This window comes from Schistocerca nitens, chromosome 4 (assembly GCF_023898315.1).
Source record: "Schistocerca nitens isolate TAMUIC-IGC-003100 chromosome 4, iqSchNite1.1, whole genome shotgun sequence".
Lineage (NCBI taxonomy): Eukaryota > Metazoa > Arthropoda > Insecta > Orthoptera > Acrididae > Schistocerca > Schistocerca nitens.
Genome location: NC_064617.1, coordinates 917,472,598 through 917,494,099, shown reverse-complemented (window position 1 = coordinate 917,494,099; position 21,502 = coordinate 917,472,598). Strand labels below are relative to the sequence as shown.

Sequence of the window (21,502 nt, the reverse complement as noted above, 5' to 3'; positions counted from 1 at the left end):
CTCCTGGTCTCTACAGTGGAAACACTTTTTTGCTACCAACCCTACCAATCAGACTCAACCAAAGACCAATACTGAACCTAGCGTAACTCAGTACACTCCTCCATCAAATCGTGATCCACCCCCATTGCCCCCAAACCACCCTGTGTTAACTTTCCAGAATTACTTAACCTCAAACCTTGCCTCACCATCATTCCCCAAATCCCTCAACATGCAGACTAACCTTATATACACAGAAAGATCCGCAGTGCACCATCTAAAAACTGATCCTGACATTATAAACCTACCTGCGGACAAAGGCTCCACCAATGTTGTTTTGAACCACAAGGATTACCTGGTGGAAAGACTCTGCCAGTTGTCAGATACTTCCAACTACAAACCTCGCCATCTGACCTCATTCCAGTAATCTGCCAGGATCTCCAGTCACTACTCAAATCCCTAGGCCCATCCCAGAACCTCTCCCCAGAGTCCATCTCTCTACTCACCCCTACTACTCCCCGCACTCCTACCTTCTACATGCTTCCTAAAGACCATAAACCTAACCATCCAGGATGTCCCATTGTGGCCGGTTACTGTGCCCCCACTGAGAGAATCTCTGCTCTCGTACACCAACACCTTCAATCTATCACCCGGAACCTACCCTCCTATATAAAAGATACCAACCATTTCCTCCACAGACTCTCCACAGTTCCTGTCCGTTTACCACTTGGTGCCCTGCTCATCACTACTGATGCCACCTTCTTGTACACTAACGTTCTTAATGTCCATGGCCTTACCGCTATTGAACACTACCTTTCCCAACACCTGATGGATTTCAAACAACCTCCTTCCTAGTCGCCATGACCAACTATACCCTCACCCATAATTACTTCTCCTTTGAAGGCATTACATACAAACAAATCTGGGTTACGGCTATGAGCACCTGCATGGCACCATCCTATGCGAACCTACTCATGGGCCGTCTAAAAGAATCCTTCACAATCACCGAGAATCCTAAACACCTCACCTGGTTCAGATTCACTGATGACATCTTTGCTATATGGATAGAAGGTGAGGACACCCTATCCACATTCCTCCAGAACCTCAACAACTTCTTCCCCATTTGCTTCACCAGGTCCTACTCAACCCAACAAGCCACATTCCTAGATGTTGGCCTCCACCTAGAAAATGGGTACACCAGTACCTCCGTGCATATCAAACCTACTAACCACCAGCAATACCTCCATTTCGACAGCTGCCACCCATTCCATACCAAGAAGTCCCTTCCGTACAGCCCACCCAGCCAGGTCGTTGCATCTGCAGTGACAAGCAGTCCCTCTCGAAATATGCCAAGGGTCTCACTGAAGGCTTCACTGACCATAATTATCCTCCCAACCTAGTACAAAAACAAATCTCCCATGCCTTATCTTTCCAGTCTCCCACCACCTCCCAAAGTCCCACAGTCCGGCCACAGAGGAGCATTCCCCTCGTAACTCAGTACCATTCAGGACTGGAGCAATGGAATCACATTCTCCGCCAGGGTTTCTATTACCTCTCGTCGTGCCCTGAAATGAGAAATGTCCTGCCCACTATCCTTCCCACCCCTCCCACAGTGGTATTCCGCTGTCCACCGAACCTACATAATATACTTGTCCATCCTTACACAACCCATGCTCCCAATCCCTTACCTCATGGCTCATACCCCTGTAATAGACTAGATGCAAGACCTGTCCCATACATCCTCCCACCACCACCACCACCACCACCACCTACTCCAATCCAGTCACTATCATCACCTATCCCATCAAAGGCAGGGCTACCTGCGATACCAGTCATGTCGTCTATACGCTAAGCTGCAACCATTGTGCTGCATTCTATGTAGACATGATAACCAACAAGCTGTCCGTCAGCATGGTATGGTTGGAATTATTTCAGATTATTGTGATCGACAGTAACAGTATTTAAAGAGAGGTTTGTATGTTATGCTCATAACACACTTTATTCGGCATGAATGGACACCGACAAACAGTGGCCAAGAAACGAGTGGACCACGCTGTTGCTGAACACCACAATTACTTCTCCTTTGAATGACTGCTTCACAGCCTGTGCCATATGGATCCTTCCCATCATCACCAGCTTTTCTGAATTGCACACGTGGGAACTTTCCCTACAATACATCCTACGTTCCCGTAACCCTCATGGTGGTTGCTCATGTCTGTACCAATGACGTGTGTCACTTTGGATCAGAAGAGATTCTCTCTGATTTGGAGCGGCTAACAGAAGTGGTAATGGCTGCCAGACTTGCTTGCAAGATGAAAGCAAAAAAATGGCTCTGAGCACTATGGGACTCAACATCTTAGGTCATAAGTCCCCTAGAACTTAGAACTACTTAAACCTAACTAACCTAAGGACATCACACACACCCATGCCCGAGGCAGGATTCGAACCTGCGACCGTAGCAGTCCCGCGGTTCCGGACTGCAGCGCCAGAACCGCTAGACCACCGCGGCCGGCAAGATGAAAGCAGAGCTGACCATTTGCAGAACAGTTGACATGCCCGACTGCAGACCTCTGGTACAGAGACAAGTGGAGGATCTGAATTAGAGGCTCATACAGTTCTATGACTGTGTAGGCTGCAGTATGTTAGCGGCAAGAAACAATCAATGCCTTCTCTGGGTGATAACAATGGAAATACTATCGACAACTGTACTACCAAAGCAGAGTTACTAAACACAGCCTTCTGAAGCGGCTTGTAGTGAAATTGCATGCTTATCGAATATCGTCTCAGTTACGTGACAGGATTTGTGATTTCCTGTCAGAGAGGTCACAGTTTGTAGTAACTGACAGAAAGTCATTGAGTAAAACGGAAGTAATTTCTGGCATTACCCAAGGTAGTGTTATAGGCCCTTTGCTGTTCCTTATCTATATAAACGATCTGGGAGACAATCTGAGCAGCCATCTTAGGTTTTTTGTAGATGACGCTGTCCTTTATCAACTAATAAAGTCATCAGAAGATCAAAACAAATTGCAAAATAATTTAGAAAAGATATCTGAATGGTGTGAAAATTGGCAGTTGACCCTAAATAACGAAAAGTGTGAGGTCATCCACATGAGTGCAAAAGGAATCCGTTAAACTTCGCTTACATGATATATCAGTCAAATCTAAAGGCCGTCAATTCAACTAAATACCTAGGATTTACAATTATGAACAACTTAAATTGGAAGGAACACACAGAAAATGTTGTGAGGAAGGCTAACCAAAGACTGCATTTTATTGGTAGGGCACTTAGAAAATGTAACAGACCTACTAAGGAGACTGCCTCCAATACGCTTGTCCGTCCTCTTCATTGTGATGGAATCTTCTCACAAAATTCCTATCACAAACTTTCTCCTCCGAATACGAAAATATTTTACTGACACTGACCTACATAGGGAGAAATGATCACCATGATAAAATAAGGAAAATCATAACTCGTATGGAAAGATATAGGTGTTCGTTCTTTCCGTGCGCTATATGAGATTGGAATAATAGAGAATTCTGAAGGTGGTTCAATGAACCCTCTGCCAGGCACTGAAATGTGATTTTCAGAGTATCCATGTAGATATAGATGACTCCAGTAGATCAAACTTCTTTGCCAATTCAAAAATTTTAATTTTTGCATCATTGAAGTCTTTGATAATATCAAATTTACATCCCAAAGGCAATGATTTCTTTTCTTGTTTGATGCAGATGAATCACTTCTGCTTTGTATCAATGACATAGTTAGAATCTATTAATCAAGTCAACTCTGTGAATAAAATGGTTCCACACAAAACATGTCCAAACCTGTCATAAGCGGAACACTGCATGGGTGACAGTGCTGTGCAGCACACAAACAGACAAACTGCATAATTCTGGATTTGCATAAAACAAGGTACTGTAAGCTGGGGTATAATGAAGGGATTTCTTGGTGTGGAATGGGTGGCAGCTGCCAAAGTGGAGTTATCATTGCCGGTTGATAGGTTTGATGTGGAAGTCCTGATGTAGCCAACTTTGAGGTGAAGGTTGACATTAAGAAAATTGGCTTGTTGTGCTGAGGAGGACAGGTGAAGGGAATGGAGGAGAAGGTGTTGAGGTTCTGGAGGAATGGGGATAGGGTGTCATCACCCTCAGTCCAAATCATGCAGTTGTCATCACTGAATCTGAACCAGGTGAGAGGTTTAGGATGACTGGGAAGAATTCCATTACATGGTTTATGAACATGTTAGCGTAGGTGGCATACAGGTGCCCATAGCTGTGCATGGATTTGTCTGTAGTGAGTAAAAATAATTGCGGTGAAGATACAGATGGTCATGGTGACCAGGAAGGAGGTTGAAGGTTTGAAGTTAGTTGGGCTTTGAGAAAGGTAGTTAGTCGAGCTTTGAGAAAGGTAGTGTTCAGTGGCGGCGAGGCCATGTGGACTGGGTATGTTAGTGCAGAGGGAATGGTATCGGCAGTGACAAGCAGAGCACAGCCCCTCAAACAATCCATTATAAGGCTGTTGCATTTTATGTTGAAAATATTCTAATTCATTTTTTTATGAATCTCAAAGTAAACTATTAATGGTTCTAGGTACTTTCTTGATATAAGACTGCAGTACTGGATTCGGGAGGCAGGACTGTGTGGGAATGTTTGGATGAATCACTGTGCAGTCAACAGAGCCTTCTTTGACTACAATTATGCTTTATCCTGTAGTAAACACTGAAGCAAAAGAGAATCATGTTTGTGATCAACTGAATAGAAAACTGGATTTGTGCAACAGAATGAAAGTTTAAGGAGTGTCAAGTGAATTTATCCAAAGACTAGCTTATTTGGAACTGGTGACAGACTCCAGCCAGTTTTGTGTTGTAGTTCCCATACAAAATACTACTTTGTGTAAGTATCTCTGGAATGTCAAAGATAATGTAATGGTCATAATTAAGTATTTGCAAATCTGAGGCACAATGTGGCCATTACACTATCTCTCAACTAAATGGACAGTTATTTTTTATAATATTCTTTGTTCTTACCTTCAGGGACGTGAAGTTTCCACATATTATTAAAGAATAGCGTGCTCTTGTCACTGCAACATTGAGACGTTCAGTATTGGTCAAGAAACCAACTCCATCAGTCCTTGTACATGAAATGATAACAATGTCACGTTCCAGTCCCTGGGAACTATCTATCGTGTACACGTCAATCAGATTCATCTCAGATATTGGGCTGGAAGTAAAGAATCACAGTGAAACTGTACTGCGAAATGCAAAATACTAACATAAATTACAGAAGATGAATTGAATACGCTAACAGAAAACTATCACAGTATTCAGACGGGAATCTTCTGTGTACAGTGTATCATGGACTTTTTGAATCATACTTACAGTATGGAGTGACTGTGTGGGGAAACTCAAACAAACAAGAGACAAAACGAGTGTTCACAAAAAAAAAAAAAAAAAAAAAAAAAAATCAATTAGGACATTTTAAGAAGAAAGACCTCTGAAACATGCAGAAATTGTTTCAAAAAGTTAGGTATCTTAACTTTTTCATTGTTGTATATATACAAAACAATAATGTACATCACAAAAGGTAATGAGGACTGGATTACAAATGCTAGTGTACACACCCACAATACAAGAAGGAAGAATGAAGTACGGAGCATACCCCACCGACTGGCAATGCTAGAAAAAGGACCCCTGTACTCTGGTATCAGATTACTAAGAAGTCTGCCTAAAAACCTGCAAGATAGTGTACTTGACAATGACTTTCCAAAGAAACTTAAAGACTATCTCATTGAAAAAAGAGTTTTACAGTGTTGCAGAATACTTATGCCATTAAATTCGTATTTATTGTTATTCACTATCAATGATGTAAACATGTAAGTTAAAGGTGCAGAAAAATAAGTGATAATGAATGTTAATACTTTGACATGTCCTATATTACACGTACATTTACTGTACACAATGTAATCTTACAGGATCAAATAAAAATTCAATTCAATTCGACTTGGCGGAATTTAAATAATGGCAGGAGTAAAGGTATAACTCACTATATAGTTGTGGCATCTGTTGAAAAATAGGCACATAAATGAGACTGGGGTGAAAAAAGTAAAAACCTGATCAATATTTTCATTCTTGTTTATTTGCCTATTAACTGCTTACTGTCTCCACTGTACTTTGGTCATATGTACTGAGAGACATTCCACATTCTGTAATTCTCAACTTACTAAATTATCAGTGGTATTATGCTATTTGTTTAGGTAATGAGATTATTGGGGTGCTTATTGGTTGTGTTAGTTACATGTACCATATGTCATTTTCCACTGTATGCTGTAATGACATGGAATGTATCAGTTTACAGAATATTAACATAATTTTTATTTAAATGTACCTGCATGCTGATCATTTACAGACTAGTTCACATAACACAAAACAATATTTAGATTAACAACACAAGTAAACATGTAACACTTTTACACTAAATAAGCTACAAATCTCTAAGTAAAACAATGTCAATGGACTAGGAGTTGCCCAGAAAGAACTTCCTCAGATTAATTTCAAATTTAGCTTTGTTATCTATCAGGCATTTAATATAATTGGGAAAATGACCACAGATTTGGGCAGCAGAATTATTCATCCGCTTTCTGAGCTAATGTCAGTTTTAATGGAGAGTAATGAAGGAAATTTTTCTTGTAATATTGTCGTTATGGGTGTCATAACTACTTCTGAACTCTAATTGGTTACTTACAAGAATTAAATGTACAGTGATACTGTAATTAAATGATCCAACTCCTTAAACAGTTGTCTACAATATGATTGAGGGTTAGCACCACACACTATTGTTATAGCATGCTTTTGTACAATGTTCCTTTCTTAAGATGATTTGCCCCTCAATACAATTCTGCATGACATTACTCACAGAACAATAGCAAAGTATATACTTATTTGTTTCTTTCACAAGCTTGCTATAACACAAGGTGCAAAACCGGCTGAACAGAGTTGTTTAGGATGCTGTAAAAGGCATTTTTCTTACATTTTAAATCATTGTCCATAATACACCCAAAAATGTTGAAGATTTTGTCTTGTTTATTAACTCCCTTCCACACTTTAAATGTATCACCAGTGCTGGACCCTTTGATGAGAGAAATGAATATGCTGCCTTTTATTCAATTTAAGAGAGGGGCCATTTACAGAAAACCAGTTAATAATCCGGCTAAACAAATTTTTATGATCTTCTCTGTTGATGTATGTTATTGGGACTGATTATTATACTTACCCATCTGCAAATAGAACTAATTCTGACTGATGTGTATGAAGTGGAAGATGATTAACATATACGAGTAAGAAGATCTTGTAGAATTCCATTAATAATGATCCCCCCCACCAGAAATGAACCCTGTCTTCAGTTGATGGATTACATCTACTTGCATTCTTGTTACTTGTTCCCAAACCTTGATCCATGTGTCATGAGTAACTGTTGCAACAGCATTATTTCTAAAGTCGGACAGATCAGCTGGTATCGGAGGCATATACACATGATTGCGTCAGATGGTGTGTGAACGTGGAGGTCATGCATACAATGTTGTGTCAACCAGCCCCTTGTGGCCAATCCACTGGTAGGATACAACGTCATTTAACCAGTCGCGTACTGAGTTATGCCAGTGAGGTGACGCATCATCTTGCTCCCAAATAAAGATGTGCTGTTCAGCTTCTTCCCTTTGAGGCACGGGCCATAGCTGTAGCACATCAAGATAAGAAACATCAGTTACAGTTGATTCACCGAAAAAGAAAGGCCCATAAACTTTCTGTGAGGGTATTTTTTTGGGGCTAAGCATGAAAGACTCACACTCGTTCAACACATTTTTCAGTCACTTTTTGTCATTCCATACTCTTCCCATTGCGCACAGGTATAACAACAAAACTGTTTGAGTTGCTCTTTCATTTGGTGTATTATTTACAATTGTAAGTTGAACGTAATAAATGCTACAACACCTTAAATCCAGTATGTTCAATTTGAAACACCTGTATTTATCTGATTTGGATTATGAAAGGGATCTAGAATGTGAACTGTTGAATCTTCCTGCAAAATGCAAGTTGATGTCTGAATCTGTTCCAACTCTTATGTCTTCCATCCTCTGGAACTGATTTTGGAGGCAGTAATGAGCCTAGTAATGGCAAGGAAAGAAGTGAAATTACCAGAAAGAAGTAGAAGAGATTTTACAGGTAAATATACTACCAACTAATGAAGAAACTACTAGCAGAGGAAACATTAACTACAAAAACAGAAAATGATGTAAATGTGACAATGCATGTTTATGTCAAAAAATAGAAATTAGACAAAAAGAAAAAAACTGAGGCAAAGGAATACGGTTTTACATGTTTATCTCTCCCAGTTTACTTTGTACTGTTTACTTAAAATAAAATGTTTTCAAAAAATGGTTATGGTTCTTTTGCTGTCTACGACAAGTAGCTATGAAAGGGCATCTACGTCTACATCTGCATCTGTACGCTGAAAATCACCATGATGTGTATGGCAGAGGATATGTCCCACTTCATCTGTTATTAGGGTGTCTTACTGTTCCATTCATGTATGGAGGGCAGGAAAAATGATTGTCTTAATGCCTCTGAGTGAGCTGTAATTATTCTAATCTTATCTTCACAATGCCTATGAGCGATATGTAAGAGTTTGTAGTATATTCCTAGAGCCGTCATTTAATGCCAGTTCTTGAAACAAAATGAAAACTAATAATATACAGTTGAATGAAAATTTGCACACTATCTGCAAATCAAAGGAGGTAGCTAATACATTTAACAGTTATTTTGTAAATGTAGCAGAAAAACTTATTGAGCAAATGGTCACCCATAAAAATTCCTCACAAATAACATCAAAAATTGAACAGGTACCAAATACAAGATTTCTCATACTAACTAATACACTGGAAGTACAGCAAGAAATCAAGCTTCTCAAATCAAAACATTCATCAGGAATAGATAACATACCAGATTTTGTTGTAAGAAACTGTGTAGACTTCATTTCTGAACCACTGATGTATCTTGTAAACCTATCCTCAACTGGCAGCTTTTCAACATGTTTAAAAATTACTTAAGTTAAACCATTACACAAAAAAAGGAAGCCAGGAAGAGGTGTCAAACTATAGACCAGTTTCTCTACTGTCTGTGTTTTCTAAAATTCTAGAGAAACTCTTTTATAAAAGATTGTTAAATTTCATAAATAAATATAATATACTAACGGCATCACAACATGGTCTTAGGAGAAATCAGTATACTGAAACAGCAATCTTTTCTTTTTTTATGAAACTCTACAGGCCCTAGATAGGCAGCAACGTACCTCAAGTATATTCCTAGAGTCGTCAAAAGTGTTTGATACCATCAATCACAATAAATTACTAGGTAAGATTCAGAACTGGGCTATTAGGGGAGCATTGCATAACTGGATTAAAGCATACCTCCATGAAAGAAAACAGCTCATAGAGATAACACGTGAAGTAAATGGTATGGTCAAAACTCATCAGTCAGATTTATTAGTGGTCAAACATGGAGTTCCCCATGGTTCCATATTGCGTCAACTTCTGTTCTTACTATATGTAAACGATTTACATACAAACAGTAAAAACAGTAAGTGATATCAATTTGCAGATGACACTAGCGTCTTACTTACAGGAAGTAGCATGGAGAACTTTGAAAAATGACATTAAGACCACCACAGAGAAGCTAGTACAGTACTTTGACGCAAACAGTTTCATTACAAATCTAGAAAAAACTGTTGCAATGGATATTTTCACCACCCAGAATATGACACAAGATAATCCTCCTGCAGAAATAAGTGGACAAAAAATTAAAAAACAGGGAGTACAAAATTTCTCAGTATAGGTATTCAACAAAACATGAAATGGGGTACATAAGTGGAATATGTGACCAAAAAATTGAGCAAAACATGTTTTGTAATGAGCATAATAAGAAACTGTATATCACATGATAATCTCAGCACCATATATTTTGCTTATGTTCATTCAATATTGAAATATGGTGTAGTGTTTTGGGGAGATTATGGAGCTAGTCAGAAATAATTTAGATTGAAGAGCAAGATTATTAGATTAATGGAAGGGTTAGATAAAAGATCATCATGCAACCCACTATTCAGGAAACATAAAATACTACCACTTCCATGTATTTATATGCTTGAAAATGTAATTATTATAAAAGAAAAAGTAAACAGTGGCAGTCCGAGCATCACCCTTAATGAATCTGTACATAGCTACCACACAAGACAAATAAATGATGCACATGTATAACAGACAAACACAGTGCTATTACAAAAAAGCTCACTCCACCCTGGCATCAAATAATAATGGACTTAAACAAGTACACATCAACTGTGAAGGATTACTTGGTCGAGCATTGCTTCTTTACAGTAAGGGAACACCTAGAAAAACAAAACTGCCTCACCGATTAAGACCATTTTTATAAAATATGTAGAGTACAAAAATATCGTATAATTTTATCTTTTGTTAAAATGATGTCTGAAAAAAAAAAGAAAAAATTCAAGGAATGTGTATAGTAATTAATGAATGTCCAATACACTTTGTACACTGTACAGTTCTAGATTCATAGGAGTGCCATTTGGTACAACCACAAATCACAGTTGGTCCATGTCCAGGCCACTGTGACCAGAGTGACCTATGTGACATATTGCAACCCGTAGCCATGCACAGCACCCCAGACACCATTTTTCAGCAAGACATCCACGACCACATGTTGCTGCTTTTGCCCTGGCCTGCCAGATCACCAGGCTTATCGCCAGTTGAAAGTGTGTGGGATACGGTGAAACAGCGGGTTCAGTGCTGTGACCAATTGCCAAGCACCACTGATGAACTTTGGTACCATGTGAATACAGCACAGATGGCTAAACCACTGGATGTCATTTGTACCTTATATGTGTCGATGCCATTCTACACGGAACAAGTTTTCAGGGCCGATGGCGGACCCTGTGCCTACTAGGCATCCGGACATGAGCTGAACTTAGGTGATTGAAATGCTAATCATTTCTGCAGAACATACTATCGTACATGTCCTATGAACAGGATGTCCTATCTCTAGCTGTTCAAGGTGTTTTTTCTGAACATGAGTTTACTATCTTTATACGACTTTTAGTTCAAAATTTAAAAAACTTGTAAATTATTAAAATTAATTATACATAACATTTCTACATCACACTTTTACATCAAATTACATGTTTTATTAAACTTTTGACTCAGTATCTTTAAACCCTGTTGGATGTAAAATTTCATAATCGTGATTTTTGGGTAATTTTTTGTTTGATGATGCTCAGTCCATATTTCTTACATTCCCACCATTCTGCTTACAAATTACAGAATTATAAGAATATGAAAATTTTATGTTACCTAGCTACATAACTTTGTCGGCCACAAGAACTCTGAGAGGTGTGTGCTTGGTTCGACTTTGGGGCTGGTTGGTGGAGTAGGGGAAGTCTCTCTCTCTCTCTCTCTCTCTCTCTCTCACACACACACACACACACACACACACACACACACACACACACACACACACACCCTCTCCTTCCAACTAGAAACTGGTTCTAGGCAACAAAGACACTTGCTTCACCACAAGACAGTGGGAGAGGAAGGGAGGGAGGAGGACAGCAAGGGAAGGAGAACAGAATTGCAAAACCAGAGAACCCACACTAGTACTGAAAAGATTAGTAACACTTTGGCCACTGTGAAATAAGAATTTTGAGAGTGGTTTCAGAACTAGGTAACATTCAGGAAGAGAGAGACTGTTGAGAGGAAAGTGAGAAATAAGATTCATCGACTCATAAACTACAAATCAGTCTAAACTAGTGATGTGGGCAGAGGCATAGTTAAATAGTGAAGAGTAAGAAGCTGATATTTTGAGGGAGGATGCGTTCACTAGAGGTAGGTGTAGGGAAGCAACTAGTGCACTAGAGCACACCAGTACTGAACGATGTAATGGACTGGCAATTCCCACTTATGCAAGTCAGAGAAATGGATGTAACTGTATATACTTTCACAAGCACATGTTTTTAATTTCCATAAAATTCTTCTGGGTTGTAAACTGCATCACATCATGAAATAATGTACCAACGGTTGGACCAGTGCTGAAAGTGGTCATATCAGAATATGGACTGTTGCTAGGTTAAAGCTGCTTTAATCCTAATATTCTGTCTCCACTGCTACTCCTATAGTTACTCGAAATTTTGGAAATTCTTGCGCATACTGAACTGCATCTTTGTGGCGACAACGGTATCAATTGATTGGTATTCCTTAAATTCTCCTAGTACTTTTTTTCAAAATAATATTGTTCATTTCAGATGAATCCAAAGTTTAGACAATTCAGGTTATGTAGTAGTATTCTAACCATAAGCCGACTAGCCATAAATACAATCATCCTAACATACAGATAGTCTGTTGAAAACGAGTGTGAGAAAGTAACAAAACAGCAAATTCTTGTTTATACAGTTTCTGTTTAATATTATACATACGGAGAAATATAATGTAGGGTGTAACAACAATATTATAAAAATGTGGGAGGCTGCAGAGGACTTAATTTTTAACCTTCTGATACAAGGAGGCTATAGCTGGAAATGTAAAATAAAGTTTCTATGGCACTATGCACTTTTTACGTATTTGGTAGGCTAAATGAAACAACAGAAAACTGTAGCTTGGAAAATGTTTATTGACAGTAGAGCACAATCAGATACTGTATATTGAATCTGTGGCTTCACTACTATAAAATAAATGTTCAATGTAGTGAAAATCAACTTTGTTACGTAACGCAATGACAAACCATCTTTGTCTGAGTCTCTGCAAGATCTGGCACTCCCTTCTGATGGTATCAAACACTGTACAGACTGCACTCAGTACACTCAGGTACTGTTCCTATTGGTGTTGGGAACACAACTGACTTCATGTAACTCCATAGGAAAAAGTAATGATGAGTGACATCAGGGGAGCACACAGGCCAAGAGACTGGTCATTCCCTTCTAATTACTCTCTGCCTGAAGTTTTCTGTGAGATATTCCCTGACCTGACGTATAATGTGCGTGGGAGCACCATCGTTCTGAAACTGTATGCTAGTGTGCAGTTGCTAACAAATTTTCTCGAGAAGCGCAGGTAAACAATTGTCCAGCAAGTTCAAATATAAGGCACCATTCAAATATCTGATGCAATACGTTGTCCACTAGGGTTCAAGAATACCAGCTCAAATTTTCACTAAGAATTTCACCTGGTAACTTCACATACAAATAGTGCGTGAATTTTCAACAGCCCTGAGGCGGCTGTAGAAACTTCATTTCACATTTCTGGCAAAGGTTCCTAATATTAAAATGTTCAAAATTTCAACCTGTACAATATCCCAAATTTTTAAAAACATCATTCTGTTACACCCTGTATAAGGGGGAAACAATTTGTATAATGATTTGAATGCCCTGCTATCGTAATTAAAACCAACTGCAAGAAAGAAAACGAAGCCACCATAATCACAGCACAGAATTTCTTCCTCATGGTTTTTAACAAAAGACCTGTTCACTGTTATTTGAGTGTGTGTGTGTGTGTGTGGGTGGGTGGGTGGGGGGTGGGGGGGTGGTGGGGGGGAAAGCTTACAGTCAGTCTAAATGTTTACTGGAATATAACTGAAGTAAATCAGTCGAGAACTTTATAATTTTTGCTAACATCTCCCCTTTCAATATTAGTATAGACTACAAGAACTTGAAATTTTCATTTTCATCATTATTTGTTCACTCCCTTCAAAGTAGTGAATAGGAATTTATTTTTCAGCCATGGTAAGCTGAAAAGTAGACAAGGGGACTGGATATTAGAAGTAACACATTAGGATTATTTATCAGGATTATTTTCCGGTTGCTCATTTAAGCAATTTACAGGCGGTTGTGGAATGGCTGCTCCTTGCCTTTGCCTCTCTCTGCCTTGTACATCTAACTCACCCCATCAGAACTAACTGCTCCAGCTATGCCAATGTGTGAATGCAATGTAACTGTGTTTGTAAATGTGTTCAGAAGAAAAATTGAAGCATCATGCTCAATTTCTAGTCAATATGCCTATCTACTGCACAATGTCTCCACTACACAGTTAGTGGTTATCTTCACACATTCCACTGTAGATATAACAGAATGAATTAACCTGAATTTATTATACAAAAAAGTGCAAGAGAATGACATTATAATGTAGGTGACATTAAACACATAATACATAGGCCCTACATATAATAATGTTAAATAAATAATGATGTTAAAGACATTCAATTTTAATGTAAAAACGTGAATCTGACATGTGTGAATAATCATATGCTAAATAAGAAGGTTGCCAATAGCCTACAGATTCAATAACACTGTTATAGTTCGCAGTGTACTGACAGTGCACATATTTGCTGACAACGTTTGTCGAAGAATGAATGGACAGAATGAGGATTAATCAATAGAGAGCCGATGTAAAAGCTTTCAGAACTACTAATCAGCATTTTACTTACCAACTTTGAAACTGACTAAAAATCTCTTGACGTTGTTTGTTGTAGGGAGCAATTATTCCTACACGCATTTTCCTTGAAGTGGAATTAACAACCAGTCTTGCGAGTTTTGTTACAAATGCTGCCTCACCGGGATTCCTTATCTGCCTGCAAAACACACACACACACAAAATTGTGGATTAAAGATGTTCTCCTCCCAGTCAATTGCATTTTTTTTCACTGCAATTTAATTTTCCCACTAACAGCAGACTGCAGAAGTTGGGGCCTCTTCAATAATTAATGGTAACTGCATTTTTACTCTGTTGAATACACTATTAAAAACACTTGCTCAAAAGGAAGGTATAAGCTTTACAGCTCACAAAAAATATTTCACTGTACTTCAAACATATTTTGTATGTAGGAAAACTGATATGGTGACTACAAAAGATGTTAAATAAGTTGGAGAGCATCACAGGAACTGGAGCAGATAAGAAAATTTCTCTTTATACCATGATTCCTCTGTTCCATTGCCATGTGGATTGCACATAACCCTGCGGTGTACATTGTAAATGGTTCTGGAAGTTGGCAAATGAGTACATGGCCAAGGAATCTATGGAGCAGCCAACTGCTAACTGCCCCTGCATGGATCCATGTATATACCATAATATGACTACAGAACCTCCCCAAAATAATGAAAAATGAAGATTTAAGAACTATGTGACTGCAATTTCAAGATTCCTTTAAGGACAAAATAATTACATGAAAATCAGTACCATACCCTACCCATATTCCACATATCTGTCCTCCTCCACCCACTCTCACATGTATCAAATAAATGAACCTGTGCATGTAGAAAAGAAATAGGAAATTAGTGTTTGGCCATCTGTAATGAGGTCCTTAAAGATGGAGAACAAGATTGGATCAGTAAAGCTGGAGAAGGAATTTGATTGAGCCCTTTTCACAGTAATCATCTCAGAATTTGCCTTAAACCGTGGAAAACTTAAATTCATGTGGCTGGACAGGAGCGTTAGTCCTGCCTCACCACTGTATTGTCTTGGTCGGTTCTGTGTATACAGCTACCTGTTGAATGTCTTGCTGTTAATTCTCAGAAGGTGAATAATTATTACTGTCCACTGACACAAGACACTGTCCTAGCTTTCAGAAGCCAGCATGCGTCTCTCACACTGGGCTTTGAGTGACCTGCTCTTCCTTTCTTCCTTCCCCAACCTAACCCCCTCTTCTTCCCAATGAAGGAATAAATAGTTTTGAACACTAGGATAGTTCTGTGTACTTCTATGTGTGTCTACTGGCATTACTAAATTTATCAACCTCCTACAGGTAACTACTTGCCAGCAATTGTGTCCCATAATTTTATAATTTCTCAATTTTCCTTTTGATGTGATTACCATTAACTCTTGCATTTTTGAGCAATTATGTATTATTAATGTTAAGTGCCAAGTTATATTGCATTGAAATCAAAATACATACTGACTATACTTGTGACTTATTGACAGAATCTGAGACCAGAACCGTAATATTTCAAATCGTCCATATAGTAAATGAACCATTCCCAATAAAGTGGAGCTCAGTCCAAAGGAACTTGTTAATTTACAAGAAAACCCAGCTATTCTATCAACTGAAGATGCAGCAGACAGTTACCTCAACAGGTTAAGATGCAAAGCAGCCTAATGGAAACAAGACAGACAATGCGTGACGTTTCATTTTCTGCTGTCAAAACTTCTGCATAAAATTCATAAATATTTTTGATCCTGACGGGTTCATAGTTAAGATTCATGATATTTGTAGTTGTAAAAATACAGAAGATACATTTTTGCACAGAATGTCATTTCTTAACATTTTCACTGACTTTTTGTACACACATGCTGCCATAGCTACAATTTTCTTCAGAACTATGGGAAATTTTTTCATTAAACATGCAGGTCATGCTAGCAGATATGTAGGTGTCTGAAACAATAATTTATCACAATGATGATAAAAATAATGAGCAGTTACATTTCAATCAGAAGGATTTGAAAAATTTTTAATATTTGTAGTTAGTTTATTCAATTACTAACACATTTTTGAAATGATTTTACAATAATTTTGCAATAATGCCATGGTGTTTTATAAGCCTGCCAGGCTTCCATGCAGGTCACACCAGGCAATACATTGTTGTCTTTTTCAAAATATATTTTCTGCTTTACACACCATCACTGCAACATGTAACTGCATAATAAAGAACAATAGAAAGTGGGTTTGGCAGTCTTTTCTGTATACATTGTTCAAAACTCCTTTTTGGGTTTGGGGTACTGCCATAAAAACACTGCACTTTCATTACAAAGTTGTAGTTATGCTATTATATACCACCTTAAGCTGCCGTTTAATTTAGTCTTTATTATGTAACTTCCAGGACTTGGGGAGGGGAGTGAGTACATAATATTTTGTATAGGAACCCATGTCTAGAAACATGTTATTTCTATGTTTAACTCATCCACTTCAGTGTGAAGAACTGAAGAAACCAGCATACTGTACGTACAGAATAGTAATGATGCATTATAGCAGTGGCCCGATGTGGTGACCACCAATGTTGTTACAGGCATTGTACCTACAAAGCATGTTCTGGTAAACACTCCATCCCACATGATGTGTCTTCAATTTCTAGTGCAGCAGCCAGAACTCATGCCAGCAGATCTTCCTCTGTCTCTAGAGGAGTCTCATAAATTAATCTTTGCATATGAACCCACAAGAAGTAGCCATTGGAGTTAAATGCAGCAATCACACTACCTCTGAGACTTTTCTTTTTCCCTCAGCAGACGTGGACACATTACACATCTGAATTGGAACTGTCACTGAATAGAAATGGTTCATTTTTGGATATGGATTAATATTCACAATATTATGTACTCACTCCCCTCTACAAGTCCTAGAAGTTTGTAATGGCAATTTCTGAACACTCGGTACGTGTAACTTTTGCTGTAAAATATCTGTGCTTAATAATGTTGTTTGACTGAAACTAGGCACACAATAAAAAATAAATTAAATAGCAACCTAAGATGTTTCATGCCGTTTCTACAATTTGTCCTATACAATCAACAAAAACATGTTCATTAGCAAAGCAGAAGTCTACCATTACAGATAATGGCAGAGAATGCCTGTGAAGATTATATTTACCACCATCAATTGACCTTTGCACACTCACCGTGATTCATATTCTTTTGAACACACATAGTGAACAGTATTGTCATCTATGGATACCTTGTAGAAATATGAGACTCATACTGCTAACCTCATCTTTTTTTCAAGTTCCCTGTATTCCTTTTCATAACCAGGCCATAATATGTCTGCACATCCTGAATTTCTGTATCTGTTTATCTTGCCTTAACTTTCTACCTCAAGTTGCAAAACTTTTGTGCAAGTGCCTTACACACTGCCACTTCTGCAGAATATGTTACCTTCATACAGTGCAGAATTTTGAACATCAGGGCATGCTTTACTGTTACCACCATCTCCAAAGTACTTCATGTACCATAATCCACGTGATCTATTAAACATGCTAACAACTTAATTAATCATGATACAGAACTGTGACAAAATTGGCTAGCAATTTCAACATCTAATACTTTGCCAGAGTCAAAATATGCTGCACTAACTACTCTAGTCAGTCAAGTATGATCTTATTTCTTCTAACTATCATCAAAAGCACACTGTATGTTTCTATCACCATCATTTTCAGCAATTCACTGTACAGCAACTTTTATTATTGATGATTCTGTTTCTTCTTTTTATACCATTACACAACAGTCATAATACCTTACAAATTTTTCTGGGGGAGGGGTAGATTCATCACAGCATAAAATGTTCTCGCTACTTTTCCTCACTTGCAGTACAGCACATACCTAAGGCTACTCTGACATTTACGTCTTACTTTTATTTATGACTGTTGATGCCATGTATGGCCTACTCTGGTTGCATTTACTGTGTAGTACTAACAACTTTGTAGCATTGCCTTTATTGGGATTCACATGTTGCACTCCACTGCAACTTTTGCATATAAAATTGACAGATTTTTTTTGTGACAGTGTACCAACATTCTAAATAGCATCCTATGAACCCTCTGACTGATAAAATACTGTCAGTTTTCACTACTGCCAAAATTAAGTTCCATTCTCAGAACACTTGGCAGTGATTCCTTTCCTGCGAGTTTACTGTCTTTTGATAACGATGAAAAATTTGTTGAAGTATAATTTTCTGTGTACCTATTGCCCTGGTGATGCTATTTACAGTTGGAGCAACAAATCTTAGGCATCATGTGCAACAATACACCGCAAACTGCACAAAACAATAAACAATCTTGGTCTTGGTTGTAAATAAACGAAGCTATGCTGCAAATGGTTCCAAGAAAACCAACAAACACAATCAGAAAATATAACAATGCATGTTGATTGCAGCAGGAAACAAAACTGATCGAAGCAGTCAATTGTTTCACGCAAGCCAACTTATGGTAGAACTAACCTACGAGTTTGAATTTCAGAGTGGAAGGGCCTCTGGCAGAAGGACACTCAGTGCATAGGGATGTGAAGTGGCAAAATGGTGTGGTACTGCCTCTTGGTTCACTTAGGAACAAATAACATGTCATGAATTTCCTCAAACACATGTGCGTTGTGTGTTATATATCAAACTCTTATGGCAAAAAAGTACTACAAAAATCATCTTCTTTAAAAACTGAATATTTTATACATTTTACTACCTACTTTTAATGTTTTCAATTATCGTCACAAAAGAACTAGCTTACTTACCTTACAAATTGAAGTTTTAAAAATGAGTAATTTTACCAGAAATCTGGAATGTCTTTCTCATTTTATCACATCAATAAATTGAAACGGTGCCCAATGACCACATGACCAATATCTGTACTTTTAATACCCAACCACCTCACAAGATTGTGGTTAGATACAACATATGGCTTTTGTCAATAAGTTACCCACTCCACTTGGAATAACATAATTTAATTTTTTTGAGCAAAAAACAGAATTACCCAGATCTGTCTTGAGTGTGCTGGAGAGAGAGAATGACATATGGTAACAAAGGACTGCGCCGTCGTTCTGCTATGCCAGGTGAATTCTCCAACTGATTCATGTAGAAATATTGATTTGGCCAAAGACAAATTTCTGGATGCATCCTGTATTGTACATTCAGCATCTGCACAGCAGTCTTCTCTTGGCTCTCAAAACAGCTACGGAGACGAGCAAACATAGATTGTCCAAGACCAAGCTTCTTTGCTTCCTGAAATTGCAAGATTAAGTTAAAGTTTTTGTTTAAAGATACATATATTTAATTATTGAAAATTCACAGTAGATATAAATATTTCTGGAGAATTAAATACTCTACAGTGAGGACTATAGATAAACTACAGATTTGTATGAGTAATGTAAGAAATTCCACACTTAAAACCTAGCATTAATCATTACTAACAACAAAAGCTAAAAAGTTACGCGTAAAAGTCAGTTGTGAATAAATTTAATGATGAAGCTAAAGTAAAATCATGTTAACACTGAAGGTTCACCCACAATTTCAAAGCAGTTGTAAAATGAGGCACACCTGTGAAATGACAGTGGCTGGAAGTTGTTCTGGATCACCCACTAACACCAAGCAATTAATGCCAAGAAGTAATGGTATTAGGGACTCTGGTTCACTACACTGTGTTGCTTCATCAACTATACAGCATGTCAACTGAATTCGTTCCTTGGCACTGTAAAGAAAAAGCAAAAGTTAGTGCCAACCTAATTAAGACCAAAGTTTTAAATAATAACTATTGGTAATTAACTGTCATTTGGTGAAAACAACTTTCAGCTCAATGAAGCACAATTTAAAAAGCAGATTTAACAGAAGATTAGAATGATGTGGTACTGTACTCACTATTTATACAGGGTGTTACAAAAAGATACGGCCAAACTTTCAGGAAACATTCCTCACACACAAAGAAAGAAAATATGTTATGTGGACATGTGTCCGGAAACGCTTACTTTCCATGTTAGAGCTCATTTTATTACTTCTCTTTAAGTCACATTAATCATGGAATGGAAACACACAGCAACAGAATGTGCCAGTGTGACATCAAACACTTTGTTACAGGAAATGTTCAAAATGTCCTCCGTTAGCGAGGATACATGCATCCACCCTCCGTCGCATGGAATCCCTGATGTGCTGATGCAGCCCTGGAGAATGGCGTATTGTATCACAGCCGTCCACAATACGAGCACAAAGAGTCTCTACATTTGGTACTGGGGTTGCGTAGACAAGAGCTTTTAAATGCCCCCATAAATGAAAGTCAAGAGGGTTGAGGTCAGGAGAGTGTGGATGCCATGGAATTGGTCCGCCTCTACCAATCCATCGGTCACCGAATCTGTTGTTGAGAAGCGTACGAACACTTCGACTGAAATGTGCAGGAGCTCCATCGTGCATGAACCACATGTTGTGTCATACTTGTAAAGGCACATGTTCTAGCAGCATAGGTAGAGTATCCTGTATGAAATCATGATAACGTGCTCCATTGAGCGTAGGTGGAAGAACATGGGGCCCAATCAAGACATCACCAACAATTCCTGCCCAAACGTTCACAGAAAATCTGTGTTGATGATGTGATTGCACAATTGTGTGTGGATTCTCATCAGCCCACACATGTTGATTGTGAAAATTTACAATTTGATCACGTTGGAATGAAGTCTCATCCGTAAAGAGAACATTTGCACTGAAATGAGAATTGACACATTGTTGGATGAACCATTCGCAGAAGTGTACCCATGGAGGTCAATCAGCTGCTGATAGTGCCTGCACATGCTGTACATGGTATGGAAACAACTGGTTCTCCCGTAGCACTCTCCATACACTGACGTGGTCAACGTTACCTTGTACAGCAGCAACTTCTCTGACGCTGACATTAGGGTTATCGTCAACTGCACGAAGAATTGCCTCGTCCATTGCAGTTGTCCTCGTTGTTCTAGGTCTTCCCCAGTCAC

General features: G+C 38.3%; 1 protein-coding gene across 1 annotated transcript in view; it reads right to left on the bottom strand.

Moving 5' to 3' along the window:
• LOC126253521 (uncharacterized) overlaps positions 1–21,502 on the bottom strand; it is a 234,646-nt gene that overhangs the window by 13,170 nt on the left and 199,974 nt on the right. The window contains exons 17-20 of the mRNA XM_049954898.1: positions 20,085–20,235; positions 19,522–19,769; positions 14,511–14,654; positions 5,004–5,196 (exon numbers count right to left, since the gene is read on the bottom strand). Coding sequence (XP_049810855.1) covers positions 5,004–5,196; positions 14,511–14,654; positions 19,522–19,769; positions 20,085–20,235 — 736 coding nt within the window. The remainder of the gene's footprint in view (positions 1–5,003; positions 5,197–14,510; positions 14,655–19,521; positions 19,770–20,084; positions 20,236–21,502) is intronic.